Source organism: Anolis sagrei, chromosome 3 (assembly GCF_037176765.1).
Source record: "Anolis sagrei isolate rAnoSag1 chromosome 3, rAnoSag1.mat, whole genome shotgun sequence".
In the NCBI taxonomy this organism is placed as follows: domain Eukaryota; kingdom Metazoa; phylum Chordata; class Lepidosauria; order Squamata; family Dactyloidae; genus Anolis; species Anolis sagrei.
The window spans coordinates 36,010,224-36,028,234 of NC_090023.1; the positions used below are offsets into that span (position 1 = coordinate 36,010,224).

The 18,011-nt window shown below is 42.0% G+C and overlaps 1 protein-coding gene across 4 annotated transcripts in view; it reads left to right on the forward strand.

Moving 5' to 3' along the window:
* The first annotated feature begins 9,012 nt into the window (after positions 1-9,012).
* The window catches only part of ARHGAP31 (Rho GTPase activating protein 31), a 116,992-nt gene continuing 107,993 nt past the window's right edge, over positions 9,013-18,011 (forward strand). For 2 of the 4 annotated variants that reach the window (XR_010909628.1, XM_060770795.2), the window contains exon 1: positions 9,075-10,080. Coding sequence is in view for 3 of the 4 variants with exons in the window: in XM_060770795.2 (XP_060626778.2) it covers positions 9,981-10,080 (100 nt within the window). In the remaining variant the exon portion in view is untranslated. The other 2 variants (XM_060770796.2, XM_060770797.2) reach the window with 2 other exon arrangements.

The window sequence follows — 18,011 nt, forward strand, 5'->3', positions numbered from 1 at the left end:
TTGAGTTCGTGGAGGAAGTCCATGATGATAGGGCATCAAGTCAATCAGAGAGGGCAGAAAGGTCCGCAAAGAGTCCGCAAATGGTGGAGAGTGGAATAATGTCCTTCGGAGAACTGCATCTCCCAGCCAAGACCTGGGACCCATCTGGCCCCCTCCCCGGGGCTGCTGCAGCCGGCTGCCGCGGAGAAGCGGGAGAACCCAGCCAATGACAATCAGCTGTTTCTCTGCAAGACAGAAGTTCTCAAAACAAAACTAATTTTCTCCCGGGAGGAGCAGCCCAAAACAGAGAAACGGAGATGGCAGATAGGCTTAGAATTAGTCATAGAACAAAGCAAAATTGGAACGGCGGCGATCCGCCATGTTATGTGTTTTTGGTGGATAGCGGGGTTTGTAGTGGAGGTTTCCGTATCCGCGGTTTGGTTTAACGCAGATTCGGGGTCCGGGGGGCACCTGGAGGCGCCCCCCGCGGGCTCACGGCCCTCCGGAGCCCAGAAAGGGGTTTATGGAAACGTTCATGGAGTGCTGAGCCAGGAAGGGATACAAAAGTAGCTTGCGGAAAGATAAAAAGTTTCAAGTTTCAAGTGTTTTATTGGGGAAAGATACAAAGTAAAGGGAGAGGGAAAGTTAGCCGAGGTTGCAGGCATTCCTGGTCTTGGAGCTGGCGGCTGAGGCACATTTCATCTGCTGGCCTCAAAACTTGGCCCAGGAACTGCGGAACTCCCTGCTGCAGTTCATACCAATGTAAAGGCTGGGCTACCGGCTGCGCCCGCTGTCAGGGGGGGGGGGGGGGGGCTTGAACCTGAACATCCAATTCTGAGCTCAACAGTCTAAGCATTATATTATGCATGCTCTCCTTTTCCAATTTGATAGGAGTGTATTAGTACAGTTGATTTGCTGTGAGACTAGCAGTAGTAATAAAAGAGGGTGTAATTCTACATATGCAGCTTGTTGTTTATCCATCCTGAAACCCCCCTATATCCTGCAAGGCAAAGTAAAAGACTCGAGAGCCATATAAGGGGTCTTGTCATCTTGTGCTGAACAGCATTGCCGCTAAATTCTTCTTTGTTAACTTGCGATTTCATGTGAGATAAGGCCAAGCATCGTAATCTGAAGCAAGAATTGTGTTTCAATCCTATTTCATACCACCTTGGGGGTTACAGGAGGCTGTTAGATCTCTGGACAGCTTCACTATCAAGAACATTGGCTGTTTTCCAAGCAATTCTTTCAAGTCTCATTGTTTGGTAGGAAACAAACAAGGAGAACAGTGCTGGGCGGGCACATACAAGGGCTTAAAAATAGAAAGGCAGCTTACAGGAGCCAAGCTTCAAGATGTTTTGTTGCCTGAGGGCCAGGAGCAAGCGACACTGATCACATTTCCCCAAATCAAGGTGAACAAGCCAACAAAGTTGTTTTGGCACATGAGGCAGAATACTCGAGAAACATTCTCCTCTCACCCACAGTAAAAATGCAAGAAGAAAATATTTCATAGCTAGCTACCAATTTGCTGCCCTTCCAGGACAGCGAAAATCTGCCACCAAAATCAGATTTGAATAATTGAATCATAGAGTTGGAAGAGACCTCGTGGGCCCTCCAGTCCAACTCCCTGCCGAGAAGCAGGAAAATTGAATTCAAAGCACCCCCGACAGATGGCCACCCAGCCTTGTTTAAAAGCTTCCAGAGAAGGAGCCTCCAACACACTTATGTGTATTTTGACATCCTACAAGTATTCTGGTATAGTGTTTAGTAGTTTAGCCACTGTTTGCAATTGCGCCTTGAGAATTTCACTCTTGAAAAACTCCCATCCATCTGTAACTCCCTTGTCTTTTAGTATTTGTGTCCACGGAATGCTGCCCAGTATTTCCTTCATTTTTTGGAAGTCAGCTCTCCTAAAGTCCAAAATGTGGTTTTGACTTGTCTTAGTTTCGGCCTTCCTTTGTACCTCAAACTGCAGGAGCACACGGTCACTTGCCCCTAAGGATCCGACCACTTCAACTGCATCGATTAGGTCCTCCACATTTGTTAGGATGAGTTTGAGAGTAGCTGACCCCCTTGTTGTCTCTCCTACCTTCTGGACCATGAAATTGTGTGCAAGGCAAGCAAGGAATTTGTTGAAGTTTGTACTCTTGGCTGGGTTTGTTTTCCAGCAAATATCGGGATAGTTGAAATCGCCCATGACTACTATATATCTTTGTGCCTGTTTGGTCAACTGTTGGCAGAAGACTTCATCAAGTTCTTCAACCTGGTTTGGAGGTCTGTAGTAATGCCTATGAGATCATTTTGAGTCCTAGTTCCCTTGATTCCCTTGTGCATTTTTTTTGCCTCTAGAACATGGCCCTATAGCCCGAAAAAATCCACAAGAACCTAGTGATTCCAGCCATGAAAGCCTTTGACAATCTCGACCAAATTTGGCACAAATAACTGATATGCCGAAATTTGAATACTAGTGGGGTTTTTTTTGGGGGGGGGGTTGATTTTGTCATTTGGGAGTTGTAGTTTCTGGAATTTGTAGTTAAATGCCTGCTCCCCCTTCCCTGCCTTGAGTCTTAAAAACAGCCCTCCCCTTGGCTGATGGGCCGGCCAATCACAGCAGGAGGAAAGCTTTTGGTGGGAAGAGTCATCTGTTTCCAAAAAAGGAAAAGATGGACAGGTGGAGAGATCTTCAGCCTTCTCTGTCAAATAGGTTCTTAAGGCCATCAGAAATATGTGTTCTCTGATGGTCTTTGGTGACCCTTCTAACATCCCCTCGCGACCCCCCCCCCCAGGGGTCCCAACCCCCAGGTTGACAAATGCGGATTTATAGTCTGGCTTTTTAAAAAGCAAAACTGGGATTCAAGGAATTTACAAATTATAACACAACTGGGGTCTAAGTACCCTAAAGTCACCAGATCCCATCAGATCTTGGAAATTAAGCAATGTGAGCCTTAGTTAGTCCTCGGATGGAAGATTGCCAACAAATACCTGGTAGTGTAGGCAAGGCTTCTGAAAAAATAACTGCCCAAACTATATTTGAGTATACCTAAGAAACCCCTATCAAATTAATGGGGTTGCCATATGTTGACAGAAGACTGGAAGGTACACATGATATAATTAAAAGATTCCAAAAAGTAGCCCTTTATCTTGGCTTGTGTATTCTTCCTTTTAATATCTTTTACCACCATGCTGATGCTCAGATTTTTTTCTGGACCACATTTTTTTGTTTTCATCTATGAAATGTTGTAAGGTATGAGAAAGACATGCTAGCCTCCCTAGGAAGAGAATTGTAGAGTCTAGGATCACCCACTCAGATGTTTGTATTCATATCTCCCAAGTAATCATGACTGTTATGGTAGTAAGATTGAAATAACCGTTTCTATGGACATATGAGCCTAGTCAGGCTCATATGAGGAGATAGGCTCTGTCTTTGACATGCCACAAGTCTCTTTGTTGTTGCTTTTTTCTGGGAAAAGACGAATGGGCTAGACTTCTGGGATCTGGTTGTTATGGAGTTTTGTCCCTTCTGCCAGCTGTTTCCTCCCTCCTCTGGACCTCTGGGAATAGCAGTTCTTAAGAGAAAAAGTCACACATAACGAAATCCCTATGACTCACACATCTCCGACTCTAAGCTTAGAAGTCAGGTCCTTGGGCCCCTTGATATTAAAAATTATGCTATGATTCTATTTTAACTGCCATGGCTATACCCTATGGAAATCTAGGATCTGCAGGTTAGGGGACAATACTTAAGACTTTTCAGCCAGAAAGGTCTATTGACACATTGCACTCCAAACCACAGGATTCCATAGGATATTGCCATTGGCAAGTAGTGCAATCATAGTGCTATATTTGCATAATATGAAAGGGCTTCTTATTCTAAAGACAGCAGCTCTGTCTAAAAGGGAAACTGTTTTGCTGTTGCACTGCTTCTGAGGGGCTTTAAAAAATCTCATAGGATTTAGACAGCTTGTACAATTAACAAATATCCTCAAACATAAGTATAGCATGTACCATAATTCATCCTATAGAGGAATTGGATGTTAAGGAATTAGATATAGAAAGCCCTTTCATTCCAGAAGATGTCTCTCCCCATGGGTGTCCAGATGGTCTTCCAAGACTTCCCAGGAGAACACAAGGACACCGGAGACCTCCATTTAGTCACACGTCAAAGATCAAGGAGACCTCCATTTAGTCACATGTTTTACAATAGGATAACATGACTCAGGAGTTGACATGAAACTGGATAAAGTGTATATATATATAGGCAGAGGCGGCCCTAGGTAATTTTCAACAGTAAGCAAACAGTATTTTGCCCCTCCCCCTCAACCAATCACTGATATATATTTTCTGTTCGTCGTGGGAGTTCTGTATGCCATATTTGGTTCAATTCCATCATTGGTGGAGTCCAGAATGCTCTTTGATTGTAGGTGAACTATACATCCCAGTAACTATAACTCGCATATGTCAAGGTCTATTTCCCCCCAAGAACACCTCAAGAGCGCCCCTGGGAAAAATCAACTATACTGCAAATGCTTACTTTGCATAATGGGTTGAGCCGCCACTGTATATAGGGAAAGTTGGAGATGTTGGAAGAGGGAAGTCATATCAATGTTTCAGGTCTAACAAGGAATTATGGGTGACAGGAAAACAATCCTAATGGAGCAGCTAAATTTAAGGGACTTCTTCATGTCTCTGTTTTCCTTCACACATACATACCCCCCACCCGCTTTGCATTTGAAGGCATTTGGTAGTTTGGTCTAGACTGATGCAGTAAGGGAAATGCTGTGGGGAAGCAAAGAAGGAGAACTCTTTTCTTCCCCAGAGGCTTTTTCCCAGATCCAAATTGGGAATATATATGCTAGATTTTTAACAAATTGCTGTGTATTGCTGTCAAGTCAACTTGGCAATGAGTGAAAGACCTTCAAGTCATAATTATCAACAATCTCAAGAACGTGGCTTTTTCTGTAACTATATGCAGGCTAAATAAGACATCCTTACCTTGATCCCAGTCCTGTTGAAATACACATTGTTGTTTTTCTGATGTGAAAATGCCTCTTTTTGATGGCTGAAACCTCAAATAGAAAGGTTTTTTTTAAAAAAATGGGAAGGTTACTTCTAAGAAGAACAGCTTTTTAAAAAATATGTGGCATTGACCTCTGAATCTGGATTGCAGTAGAATCATGGGGTTGTAAGAAAGAAGGAGAAGTAGATAGGTGATTGCTGAGGTTAGGAGATCATCTAATTCATCAAATAGTTCCCATTACAGAAGAGTAACTCCCTTGTTTGTATTAGCATCCGGAAAAAGTGGTGTTCCCTATTTTAATGTTTTTTACGTTTATGAATATTGGTATACATGCTATCGCACACAATCACAGATCATTTTGCTGTCTCTTGCTCTACTGGTTTCACATTGCAGAAACACAGGTAAGCAATTGTAGTGGATAAGAAAACATAGGCAATTTGATTAAGCAAATACCATAGGTGGCAGAAATCCAGAACCCCCCCCCCCCAAATGCGGCAATCTTGTGACTGGACATAAACCAATACAGTAAACATGTGCGTACAGTGGAGACACCCCTCTGAGACAAGTAGAGTGCTTAGGAAAAAGGGGGTGGCAACTCTATAATTCAGCACCACAAACATGGCCAAATGCCCAAGGGATTTAAATCTGGAACCTTACAGGCTATGCTTAGAGGTCAATAAAGCCATCACTTTCACTTTCTCCTGTTGCCTTCCTGCTGAAATTTATGGAGAAATTAGCAAATTTTGAAATGTTCTTATGAAAAATTAAACAAACAGAAGATTTTCCCATCTGTAGTTACTTAACTAGTTGGATGCTGACTTATGCTTGTTGAGATAAATTCCATGTCATTGCCCAGCAACCCTGAAGTATAAACAATTGCTACTTTCATAGCAAGGCACATTACTGCTGTTTCTATCAGAAGCTTTGTGCTTATTTCATCTAGCTAGCAGATAAGAAATTACAGCATGGCCCATCTCAAATATATTGGGTGGTAGTGAGACTTCAATTGTTGCAGTTAAAAAAAAGGCAGGATCTGAGGGTGAGCAACACTAAATTGAAAAGCTGATCAAAAATAGGTTGTTAAAACTGAAGAAAACCCACAACTTTTCTTCCCAACCCATTCAAGTGCTTTAACGTTTGAAAACATGATGGGAATACTGCTGTTGCTGGCATTCTTTATTGTCACTGCACTCTTTTAAGCACAATGAACTCTGATGTTACCAGTATGTATAACAAAAACAATAATAGTAATAGTGGTAATAATAATAATAGAGTGTTAGCTAAAATCTCACTCAGGTGCACTTCCTTCATTTCACTTGTCTTTGAAAATAACTGTCCCCTTTGTGTTTTGATTTTTATCAAATAATTCTTAATGTCTAAGAGCGGTAAGTGTGACCAGCATCCAATATATGTTGTGTGCTTTCAAGTTATTTCAGACTTAGGTTGACCCTGAGCGAGGGCCAGGTAAATGACCTTGGGGGGGCCGTGTCCAGCCCCCGGGCCTTAGTTTGAGGACCCCTGGTTTAGGGCTTTATAGATTAAAACCAAGACTTTGAATTGTGCTTAGAAGCTGTTGTGTCATTTCAGGAGCGACTTGAGAAACTGCAAGTCACTTCTGGTGTGAGAGAATTGGCCATCTGCAAGGACGTTACCCAGGGGATGCCTTGATGATTTGATGTTTTTATCAACCTTGTGGGAGGCTTCTCTCATGTCTCTGCATGAGGAGCTGGAGCTGATAGAGGGAGCTCATCTGCCTCTCCCCGGATTCGAACCTGTGACCTGTGACCTTCAGTCCTGCCGGCACAGGGGTTTAACCCACTGCGCCACCAGGGGCTCCTGCTCAGAAACTAATAGTCAATGGAGCTGACGTAACGAGGGAGTTGTACACTCCCTGTACCCCGCTCCCGTGAGCAACCTGGCTGCCTAGCATTGGACTAGCTGGATTTTAGTAGAAAAAACATGAAAAAATGCAAAAGATATTCTGAAGTTGAGCTAGGGGATACTGGAATCTTAAAAACAGTCTTGGGTGCTGCATGAGTTACATGGATTGGACTTACCCCACCCTGTTGAAGACAATGCTGAATTAGACGGGCTAACAGTTAGTTTAGAGCACCTTTCTACATGCTAGCCTGCCCTTTTGCTTGCTGAGCTCTTTGCTTTTTGCAGGGACTTTGTAACATAGGATAATATTAAAATAGAAAATTCTAACTGCAGCAACAACCTGTAGTCTGAGCAAGTGATGTGTGGATGTATATATGTGTGCCTTACCCTTCTATGGAGGTTGTGCCTATCCCTCATTCCCTGTTTCACACTATGTGCAATCAGTACTTACCTGCAGTTGGTTTAGCCCAACTCAGCATTTTAACACTTCATTCTGTTGAAGTATCTAAATTTATGTGCTAAGACTCCTTTAGTTAGAGCCAACCAAAATACAGCTAGAGCCAAGGGCATCATTTTGGATTAGTTATAAGATTCCTTAGTTTGTCAAGAGGCAGCAATTTTCTCTCTCTCTCCATTTCTATCTGTGGTTGGGGAGTGGAGAAGATTGATTTGCTGTTCCTACAAAAGCGAGTCACTGTCTGTCTCCAGCTATTTTTTTCCAAGAAAGCTTTAAGAAATATCTTCTTCTTAAGGCTTCTTTGTTTGAATCAGAGGCCTGACCCTTTTGAAGCTTGCTTCTCAACGGTTTCAGTGCACAAGTTTTCCCCACTAGAATGTTGTTTTACCATCTCATACACAACGGGTGTGTTGTGTGCCGTAAGGTCTGAGAGAATTCGCGCGAAGCACCCATATGCTCATCTCTTAAGCTCAAACAAATAAAAAGCCTACACATAGTTTGTAATACAGTTAAGTAAACGTTTTCTCAGGGTAGAAAGTGATGTTAACTATTGTAAAAGTCACAGTTCAGTTTCTGAACATTAATATTAAAACTGTGACACATCTTATCTCAGATCTCTGAAAAAGATTTCACATGGGATGGTAATAAGTCTAGAAACTGATTCATAATAATACAGTGTCCTTGGTTGGATCTATATTGCCATTTATTGCAGTTTCAGAATGCATATTAACTGCATTGAACTGGATTATATAACAGTTTAGACTCATATTATCCAGTTCCTTGCAATAAATCTGCATTCTGAAACTGCATTATATAGCAGTTGACTCGTATAATCCAATTCAATGCAGTTTATCTGCATTCTGAAACTGCATTACATGGCAGTGTTGAAACAAATCTGTTTCTGTGTTTAGATTTTATAATCATTTCTACAGTACTGTCTGATTATTGGTGATATTGATGGTTTTAATTTTATTATTTTGACTATAATTTAAAGAAAGATGCAAAAGAAAGGCCCCAATACCATTGTTAACCTCAGATAGAGTGAGTTTGTTGAATCAATGATATTGTCTTATATTTTGCCTCACTACTCAACATGTGGTTCAATGAGTCTACTTGAGTTGGAATTTTTAAAAGGTAAAGTAGAATTAATTTCCTTTCCTTGCACCTATGCAATGAAGACAGTGATATTCAGCACTACCAATGGGAATGGCTTCAGCATCCCTCTATAAAAACAGAAGATAAAGTTGTGCAGTTATTTCCTGTTCATTTTAGTGATGGGCAGATTTCATTTTGCTAAGTGATGTTATTTTATTTCCAGGCTGAGGAAAGGCAGACTGATTCCAGAGTTCAAATCCCGGGCTTGATACATCACCTTCTGGTCTGAAGGAATGACATGCATGTTTGTACACGTGTGTGTGTGTGTGTGTATTTAGGTAGTGGGCTAAGAGATCATCTTGCTTATTTTACCTTTTTTACTCACAACCTTTCTTTGCTTGCTTCCTCCCTCTGCATATGGATTGAGAATAGAACATTCTGTCCAAAGTATAAAGAAAGATGTGTTGGGGTTGAGAGGTGTCGTGGGAAGGGAATCAATAACCAGAGTTGGGCATTTATTGAAACCAGTTATGCTCCCTCCTCCTCCTCCTGCCCCTCCCTGGGCTTTTTTCAGAGCTGACCATTTGTGGAACAGGAAACGTCAGAGAGTCTGAACTGCTGCGGGCCTCTACTCAACGTAATGATTTCCTTTCAGGCTGTCCCGTTATCTTTTAGCTGGCAGGACGTCCCCCTCCCTCCCTTCTCCTGGCTTTGAAACACTCTCATTGCCTCTCCCCCACTCTTATTTCTCTAACACACACACACTTTACTGCCAAAAAGTCCATCCTCCGCCCCCTCCCCAGCTAACTTCCTTCCAGCATTTCCTGAGCTGGATAATCCCAGGATTTGTTAAAAAACAGGGGAAAGGGGAGAGCACAAGAGAGTGCATTAATGTACGGAACCCATTCCTTGTTCTCCTAATGTTGTTTGGTCAATATGCAACAAGAGGAGTTTCCAAAGTAGTGATTCTTAGACTTGCCTGGTTCTCTCTTTTCCACCACTTGACGTTTCCCCCTTTCTTTCTTTTTTCTTTGCCTCTCTTTTTACAAGTTTGTGGAAGAAAAGATTCCTGATCTCGGCTCTGTGGATGATACAGCAAGATCCAGCCTCATTTTGATTTCTTCACCAGCTTGATTTCACTCTGGAAGTTCCTGGGACTCAATAGTACGGATGTGAGACACCCAGCAAACATCTACCCGCTCTTGCCAGTATAACTGAAGACACTGGTTTGCCACCAGTTGCCTCCCTCTTAGAAGAACCCTTCTGAACTTGGGCTATGATCTCTCTGCTGCTGCCTACTGGAGCTCTCTGTGTTGTCTCAGCCTCCCCCTTCTGCAACTGCAGCCGCAGCCACAGCAGCTTAACATCTGGAGGGGATTAATGTGGATACATCCAGCTGCAAGTTCTTCTGGACTTTCAATGTTGTTGAGTGGGAACGGGAGACAGGCAAGGAAGGTCTGAGGAACAAGGGGGAGCTTTGCACTTGTCTGGTGCAAACCAAGGGGGGTGGGGGGAAAGGAAGGAGGGGGGCAGACCTCTTTTTGGAACTAACTCATGAAGAACAAGGGAGGAAAGCCGAAACTCAAGAGGAAAGGAGCCACTAACGTCTTCGGCTGCGATCTGACGGAGTATCTGGAGAATTCTGGACAAGATGGTAATAAAAATAACCTTTTTATTTCTTTGTAGACTTAGAGATGAGGTTTCTGGTGGTTATTGTCGGGATGTAAAGCAAACTTGTGGTTTACAGCTGTAAAATTCTAAATTACTTTGTCTGAAATGAGGTATCAATTGCCTTGTTCTGTCAGCAGGCAACGAGCAATGTGCTTAGTTCAGTGGAATGCTTTACTGTGTGTCAGAGAGGGAAAGATGATTCATTTACTCCCAAGATCTCAATTTGATCCAGAGAGAGAGAATACTGTTGAAATCCTGAGGCTAGGGCAAGGGGCAAAAAGAGAATTCAAGATTGCCACTCCAGACATGGCCCTCCTGGTCTTGCATTCCTTTTTCCAAGACGTCTTGCAACATGAACTTCCATGGAAATAAGTGAGCTAAGGAGGCAGATGTTCCCAGCACAGGACTGCAAATAGAAGGCAGCAATAACTGTTAAGAAGACTGGGAAAAAATACTGTTTTTAGTTACAACTCTTAGACTCTTTTAGCCAACTGGAGAATTCAGGGAGTTCTAGTCTAAGAAAGTAACTTTTCCGACTCATAGGTCTTCAGTAAAGGTCATGTAATGTTCTTATTTTAACGACAGGGTTGTAGGAAAATGGTGGGCTAAATGGGGAGCAGCAGACGGAATTTCCTGCATTTCTTATTAGCAACTCCTACCTCTTCCCTACAGCCAATTTTCTGTGATGAACATACGATGTGTCAGACTGTAGGAGGTGGCAATGACAATTTGGTTTTGAAGTGGATGGTCACAAATGAAGCAAAATAACTGTCTTAGAAGTGGGTAATAAGGCATATTGTTAAATCTTTTGAAAAGATAAAATGTGCACCCCCCTCCACTTCCTGCAAACAGCACATTGGATGAGAAATGTTAAAGGGTCTTGTTCCTCCTCTGCATCTACATGACATTCCAAATTCACATTTATGTGACTGTGGGTTTTGTTTTTCAACATCAAGACTTTTCAGAGCAAAGGCTCCTTTAACAATATTATTAGAGAGTTTATTTAAAAATGGTGGGGACAGTCATTGCAATCTCTGTGGAAGGAATGTCTCAGAAAGGAAATGTACTCATATAAACTAAGGCAACGTTGCTGTTACATAGTAACATGAGCTGCCAAAGTACATCATGTTGTTCTTGTGTTCTTTCTCTTACGCATTTATATATTTCCACCCATTATTTGGGACATGTTTTCCCACATCAGCTTGCAACACAGAGCTTAATTTATTTGACAGATGTGCATAGTATCTGTAACAAATTTTAGTTGGATGAACCGTAGTACTTTCCTCCCATTAGGCTGTCAGTTAGCAACACTGTTGGCCCAATGCATTGATGACCAAGTTATGTGAATGTTGAATTGCAAGAGCAGTCCTGATCAGACCTCCTTGGTCATGTATGCCTCACTGAGACAAACATAGGCCCCTATCCATACAAAATCAGAAATATGTGAGACTGGCTCTCCATAATATTTATTAATCAAAATGTTGTTTTGTCTCTTGCTACATATTTAGTTCTCTGGGATATGGACTTTTTCAATTGTAGCATCCAGATTGTAGAACTTGTAGTTAAAAATATTAACTACCCTAAATGATCTGTCTTTCATGTCTTTTGATGAATTGTAGTACTTTTTTTCACCCAAGTCTTTTCCTCACATTCTGTTATTGGGACAGAGAACATATTTTATCTGCAGAAAGCTTTACTTTCATTCCCCACCAACTTTTGGTAGGTCTGGCTAAGATTCTATTCTGAACACTGGAATAGAATATAGAGTTTGAAGATTAGTCCAAGTCAAGCTTGCACAACCTGTGGCCCTCCAGGTGTTTGGGACCCTGACTTCCAGAAGCCCTAGCCAGCTTGTCCAGTGGTCAGGAATTCTAGAAGTGGAAATCCAAAACACTTGGAGGGCCCCAGGTTGTGTAGGCCTGGTACAAGTCAATGGAAGGTAGCTTCCCCATGTAAGAATTTTCTCAGTGGTTCTAGATCAGTGGTTCTCAACATGTGGGTCCCCAGATGTTTTGGCCTTCAACTCAACAGAAATCCTATCAGCTGGTAAACTGGTTGGGATTTCTGAGAGTTGTATGCCAAAACATCTTGGGACCCACAAGTTGAGAACCACTGCTCTAGATTATGTGTTGCATGACATTTTCGCTATCTCCACTTTTGTAATTCTAGGCAGGAAGCAAATGCAGCCCTTGGGAAAATTGCTATGTTGCATTACAACACCACAGTTTCCTTCCCAGAACATGCACACACAAGAGGATCAGTGTGGTGTACTAGTCTGAGCACTGGGCTATGATGAGTGTGTGTGTATCTGCGTACAAGTTGGTTGTTGATTTATGGTGGCCTCATGAACATCATAGGATTTTTGTAGCTAAGAATTACTTGGAGGTGGTTTTGACAGTTATTTCCTCTGAAATATAACCTACAGCACCTGGAGACCAGGGTTCAAAAACCTGTCTGGCCAATGGAAACCCACTGGGTGACCTTGGAAAAGTCACATTCTTTCAGCCTCAGTGGTAGGCAAAGGATGGCAAAAAATTGACTTGAAGGCATATAACAAGAAATGAGCAAATGCCAAACACATAGTAAACATTTTGGAGCTCTGGGAAATACAGGTTACTCATCCCCTGATTGGCTCATATATACACCTTTGGTTTGGTGGATACTAACTGTGAGCCATGGTCTTTACTCAATGCACCCAAGGAAAGAAAAGCAAGAAACCAAGTTTATTTCTTTGGAATACAGGTTCATGTGTATGCCATTTGAAAAAAGAGTTTTGTCAACAATTTTGATTTTGTCATGTGGTTCTTCCTACTAGCATGAGATTTTGTGAAGAGTAAAGTGGGTAAATGCGAGGTCTTTTCATGTTTGTTGGATGGTATGTCCCATTGGCCAGTATTCTGTGCTCTGGGAATAAAAGGCCCCACTGTCGCAGAAAGAGCTTTTAGAAAGAAGCAAGCTTGGTCACAGGATGTAGAGGAAATCATAAGGATAACAGGAGGCAGGAGACACTGTACGGGTTTTTAGAAAAAAATCTTTTGTTCTGTAGCAATCCATGGAAGTAGAATAATATTATCTGTCCTTAGGTAGTTGCAAAGGGCAGACAAGGGTCAAATGTCACTGCCATGACTCTTTCAAGCTTTCAAACACCCCTAATTGGAAGTTTTGAGTTCAAATGGCATTATCAGACACCAGGGAATGGTTACTCAAACGCTTCCTATCAATTGAGATCAAGCAATAACGGAAAAAGAAGCATTTTTTGTACCTGGGATAATTTCTCACTTTATCATCTGTGCAGAAAGCATGCTGAACGCAGCAATGATCTGCTAATTTCAAAGAACACTTTCCTTTGAGGGCTCATTTCTTCAATCAACTTGCACTGATAATTCAGAGACAGAATATTCTCTTCATTTTCTCAGAGTAGAGCTTCCATATATGAAACTACAGAATACATTTCTGTAGTCTTAACTTCATTACAAAGTACGCTAATTAGAAAGGCCTTGTGTGGGGAATTAGTCCCCTTATGCTGCATCCACACTGTAGAATTAATGGAGTTTGACACAACTTCAGCTTCCATGGCTCAATGCAATGGGATTATGAGAATTGTCATTTGGTGAGGCACCAGCAATCTTTAGCAGAAAAGGCTAAAGACCTTGTTAAACTACAAACTTCACTAATTCTGGCGTGTATTTACACCCTTAGCTCTCTGTCTCCATGGTGGGCCAATGATGCACAAATCCCACTTCAAAGATGGCTATTGTCTCCAGATCAGTATAGAGTAAAAATCCCACCCTTCCCACACTCTGTTTATTCATATGTTTAGAATCACAGTGAAGCCTCCAGAGAATGACAGCCTTTATGTTGTACCAGGGCCAGTCATGTGAAGAAGGGCAAGTCTGGTAGTATCAAGCTGCTGCTTCTGTCCTCCAGTTTCAGCATTAGGCCTGGGTAACAACGCAAAAATTTGGTTTTGTAATCGTTTTGTAATTGGGGTGTTTTTTTGTTTCGTTATTTAAAATAATTACAAAATTTTCCAAAAAAAAAGTTCGGTATTTACAAAATTTTGTAAATATTTACAAAACATTTTGTAAAGATGGCGCCCTTTTTTTTCAATATTTTTAAAATATTTTTTTTCAAATATTTTTAAAATATTTTTTAAATTTAAATTTTTTTTATGTCTACTAGACATAGTGAGGCAATTGGCTACAACAGCAGCTGTTGATGCTGCATAGCTCCTATTTAAATTTAAACTGAGCCTCCTCCCTCAGTCTTTGAAGACTTGCCTTGAAGACAGGACGTGGCTGCGCTGACCTCCACAGGGCTAGTGTGGCTCAGGGATAGCGTGCCAGCCTCAGAAGCAGAAGTTTTCAGGTTGGTCTTCAGGCGGGCTGGGGAGGTGGGGTGTTTACTCACCTCCCCCACCAGAGCCTTTACTGCTGGCTTCGGCGGCATTTCGGCGCTTGTTCCTGCACCGGGCTGCCGGCTGAGCGGCGGGCGCCATTTTTGGCAGGCTACGGCCCTCTTTTTTGTTTTCAGAGTGCTTTGGGGGGGTGCCTCCCCCCCCTCCCTTACTCGATGTTGGGCTCTGTTGGCGGCTCGGCGGCACGGCTGCTTTTATATTAAAAACAAAAAAAAAACAAATGCGCTCGCGGCGCCGCCGGGCAGTGGCCGCCATTTTAGGCTAGCTGCTGCCTTCTTTAATTCCAGTAGGAGGGGGGCTAGCCGGCCAATCAGGAACAGCCACGGTGCACTGCTGGGTGCTTGGGAGCGCCGGATTGGCTCCCAGGGCACCAGCATCCTCCATTACATTAACGAAACGAGCGGAAGCTCCTTAAAAGTATGGGGGATGCCGATTCGTTATTTTAAAGCCCTGCCAGGTTTTAAAATAAGTTTCATATTCATTTTGTAATTGCTAAATTAACGAATATTTAACGAATTACAAAATAAACGAAACGAATAGCCCAGGCCTATTCAGCATGGCCAAGTCCAGCATGGGCAAGATACATGCATCTAAGTAGATTCAGGCCCTATATGTCCACTCACCACAGACATTACAGGGGCCCCTAGCTTTCCCCAGGGTTGGTTGGACCAACTACATTCCTGACTAGTCTACAGACCCTCTACAACCCCCTTCTAGTATGGAGATGTATCTCCAAGAGCTTTTTGGAATTGATCTGAACAGTGAAGGAGCTAGGCAGACTATCATATGACATGAGGAAGCAAACTCTGGTGGAGAACCTGATGAAATTTCATTGACTTTCTTTTCCTTTCTCTTGGGAAGTCTTGCATGCTGAATGGGTTGTTAAGTTTTTCTTCTCCCCTTGCCCTTGCCTTGTGGCAGTTTTCCAAGGCAGGACCAATCCGATAGTCTGAATGCATCCTCCCCTCAGGTTTTCTATCTGTGTTACCCTTCTCCTTAGCTGCGGAGTGTCCATCTACCAACATTTTTGTCATCACTGCTTGGTGGTCTTCTCAGTTTGGCAGAAGGGCTGGAGAATAGTAGCATGGTGGTGCTTGATACTCCATTCACAGGGGTACATTAATTATATTTGTAGAAGTGGAGAGTGATTATTGTCAGGTTGCGTTGCTTTTATTCAGATTTATTTGCAGCTGGCAGAAGTGTTACCTTATTTGATAAACTGAAGTCTCAGCTTGCTTCATGACTTACTCAGAGCCACTAACTCATAGTTGAAAGAGAAGTCTTCACTAAAAGGAATATCTAGATGTAGTAACAGGAAGTGGTTTGGCAGGACTGAGTTGCTTTCTTCCTCTGGGTCATCTCTTAGCAATCACCCTTGGCTTACGTAAAGAGGGAAGAAGGGGAGGGAACTGTTCTCCCAGAACTGCTTATTTTCAGTTGAAATGTTTGCCACTAAATGACCAAAAATGTTCTTTTTAGCCTTACTTGGAGAAGTTGAGAGATCTTTCTGTGGCAAGGTCTTCCAAGTACAGATCAAACCAAACCAAACGATGCACAAAATAAAATACAGACAAGGTTCTGCTATGGTAGTCAGCAAATAAAAAGAAAAGCTAGACTCAAAAACACGTGGAAGGAAGTCTTCAGAACAGTTGAATAGTACATACATGTATAAATGGTGGTTCATCTCTTACCAAGCAATTGCCTATTATATCTTCTTCATGTGCCCTTCAGACCTCTTATGGCAACAGTATAATTTTTGACACTGTAGGTTGCACTCACATAATCATCCCATTTCATTTTTCCTTGCTTCTTTGCCTAAACACTCTCTTTTATGTGAATCACAGCAGTGTATAGAGATTCTTCATGTGAAAACCGTGAAACGTGTGCTCAAAATGTACCTGGCAACCTGTACCAGCAGAAAAATAAACAGCTACTCATGCATTCATACCAATGACACACATTGCCTTTTCTGAAAATCAGGAAAAGTAAGAGCTGTTCTGAAAGAGACAGAAGGGTGGGTGCCTAGAAATCAAGAACACCCCAAGAACATACATTTGAGTACTTCCCCTCATCTCCTTTCCTCCTAGGATGTGGCTTTCACATTGTCCTGAGATTACATTGGCCATTTAGTCCAACCCCCTGCCATACTGGAAAATTACAATCAAAGCATCCCTGTCAGATGGTCATCCAGTCTCTGTTTAAAAGCCTCTAAGGAAGGAGCTTCCACCAGATTAAACTAAGATTGAAGAATATGGTGGGTGTTACACTCTCACAGAGGCCAGGCTTCACATATTGTATCTAGTTTTATTTTATTTATATTCTATCTTTATTTCACTTCCAGGAGTCAATGTGGTGTACAGAAATTGAAATATATGCAGCTTTACAGTTCATCTGATAGAAAATGTAAACTGTAATTAAATTGTCAATAGAATCCAAAGCAAAAGCAACAAATAGTACATTATTAAAGTCTTTTTCCTCTGAGCAATCAGTTTTCAAAAGCTTACTGAAATAAAAAAAGTGTTCACCTGCCTAAGACAGGTTAGCAAGGAAGGCCTCTCTAGGAAGGGGTCAACCAATAAAGAAGGCCCTTTTCTGTGTACTTACCAGATGTACTTGTTAGGATGGTGAGACAGAGAAGAGCTTGTCTAGAAGTCCCAAAATGTGGTCTGGCTCATATGTGAACTCAGGACTATCAACCTGAATATAAGCAATGTTGGACTTTAAAGGTTCTAGCCATCACTTTGAAATGTTCTGGGAAATGGATCACCAATCTGTGAATTTGTGGCAACAATTGAAATGTATGTTTCCTACAGTGAACAATCAAGTACCCATAATGTATTTCTACTTATTATCAACCATATAACGTAAGTACTTCTGAAAGGTGTATTTTGCTTCCCACCCTGGAATTCTTGTAGATTTAAGGAGATGGACTACCCATGGCACTTTTCCACATAAGTCCATGTCTGCTGCCAGGCTCTTGCTGAACTTTCTTGGCAAGTGGCAGAGCAGGAGACTGTCCCTCTTTCCTTAGGAAATGTATTCCAGATTTTTCTTCCTTCCTTGAAGCATTTGACCTTCACCACCCTGTAGTTTGGTTGGTGGCAGTTGTTCTTAATCAAACTTCACAGGGCAAAACAAAGGCCTTTTTTCTTTTCTCCTCCCTCCACCCCCCCCCCCCATGGAAAAAAGGAATGAGAAAGAGAGGAGCCAGTTGAATGGAGAGATTGGGAATGGAGAAAGCCTGAGAGCAGTAAAAGGGAAATTTGAAATTCCATCCATCCATTTATTTATTATGGTTGACAGACCAGAAATAGATTTTAAATTGCCTTCTGCCTTCTATCCAGTCAGTCAATCAATTTATAAAGCATTTCTTCCTTGCTCTTGAAAAAAACTACCTCCAGTTGAAATGAAGCAGCCTAGGAGATTGTTGATTGGGAGATATTTAAAAGGAATATGTATTTCAGGGTGAGAAGTGAAGTGTGAGGTTTCAAAGATCC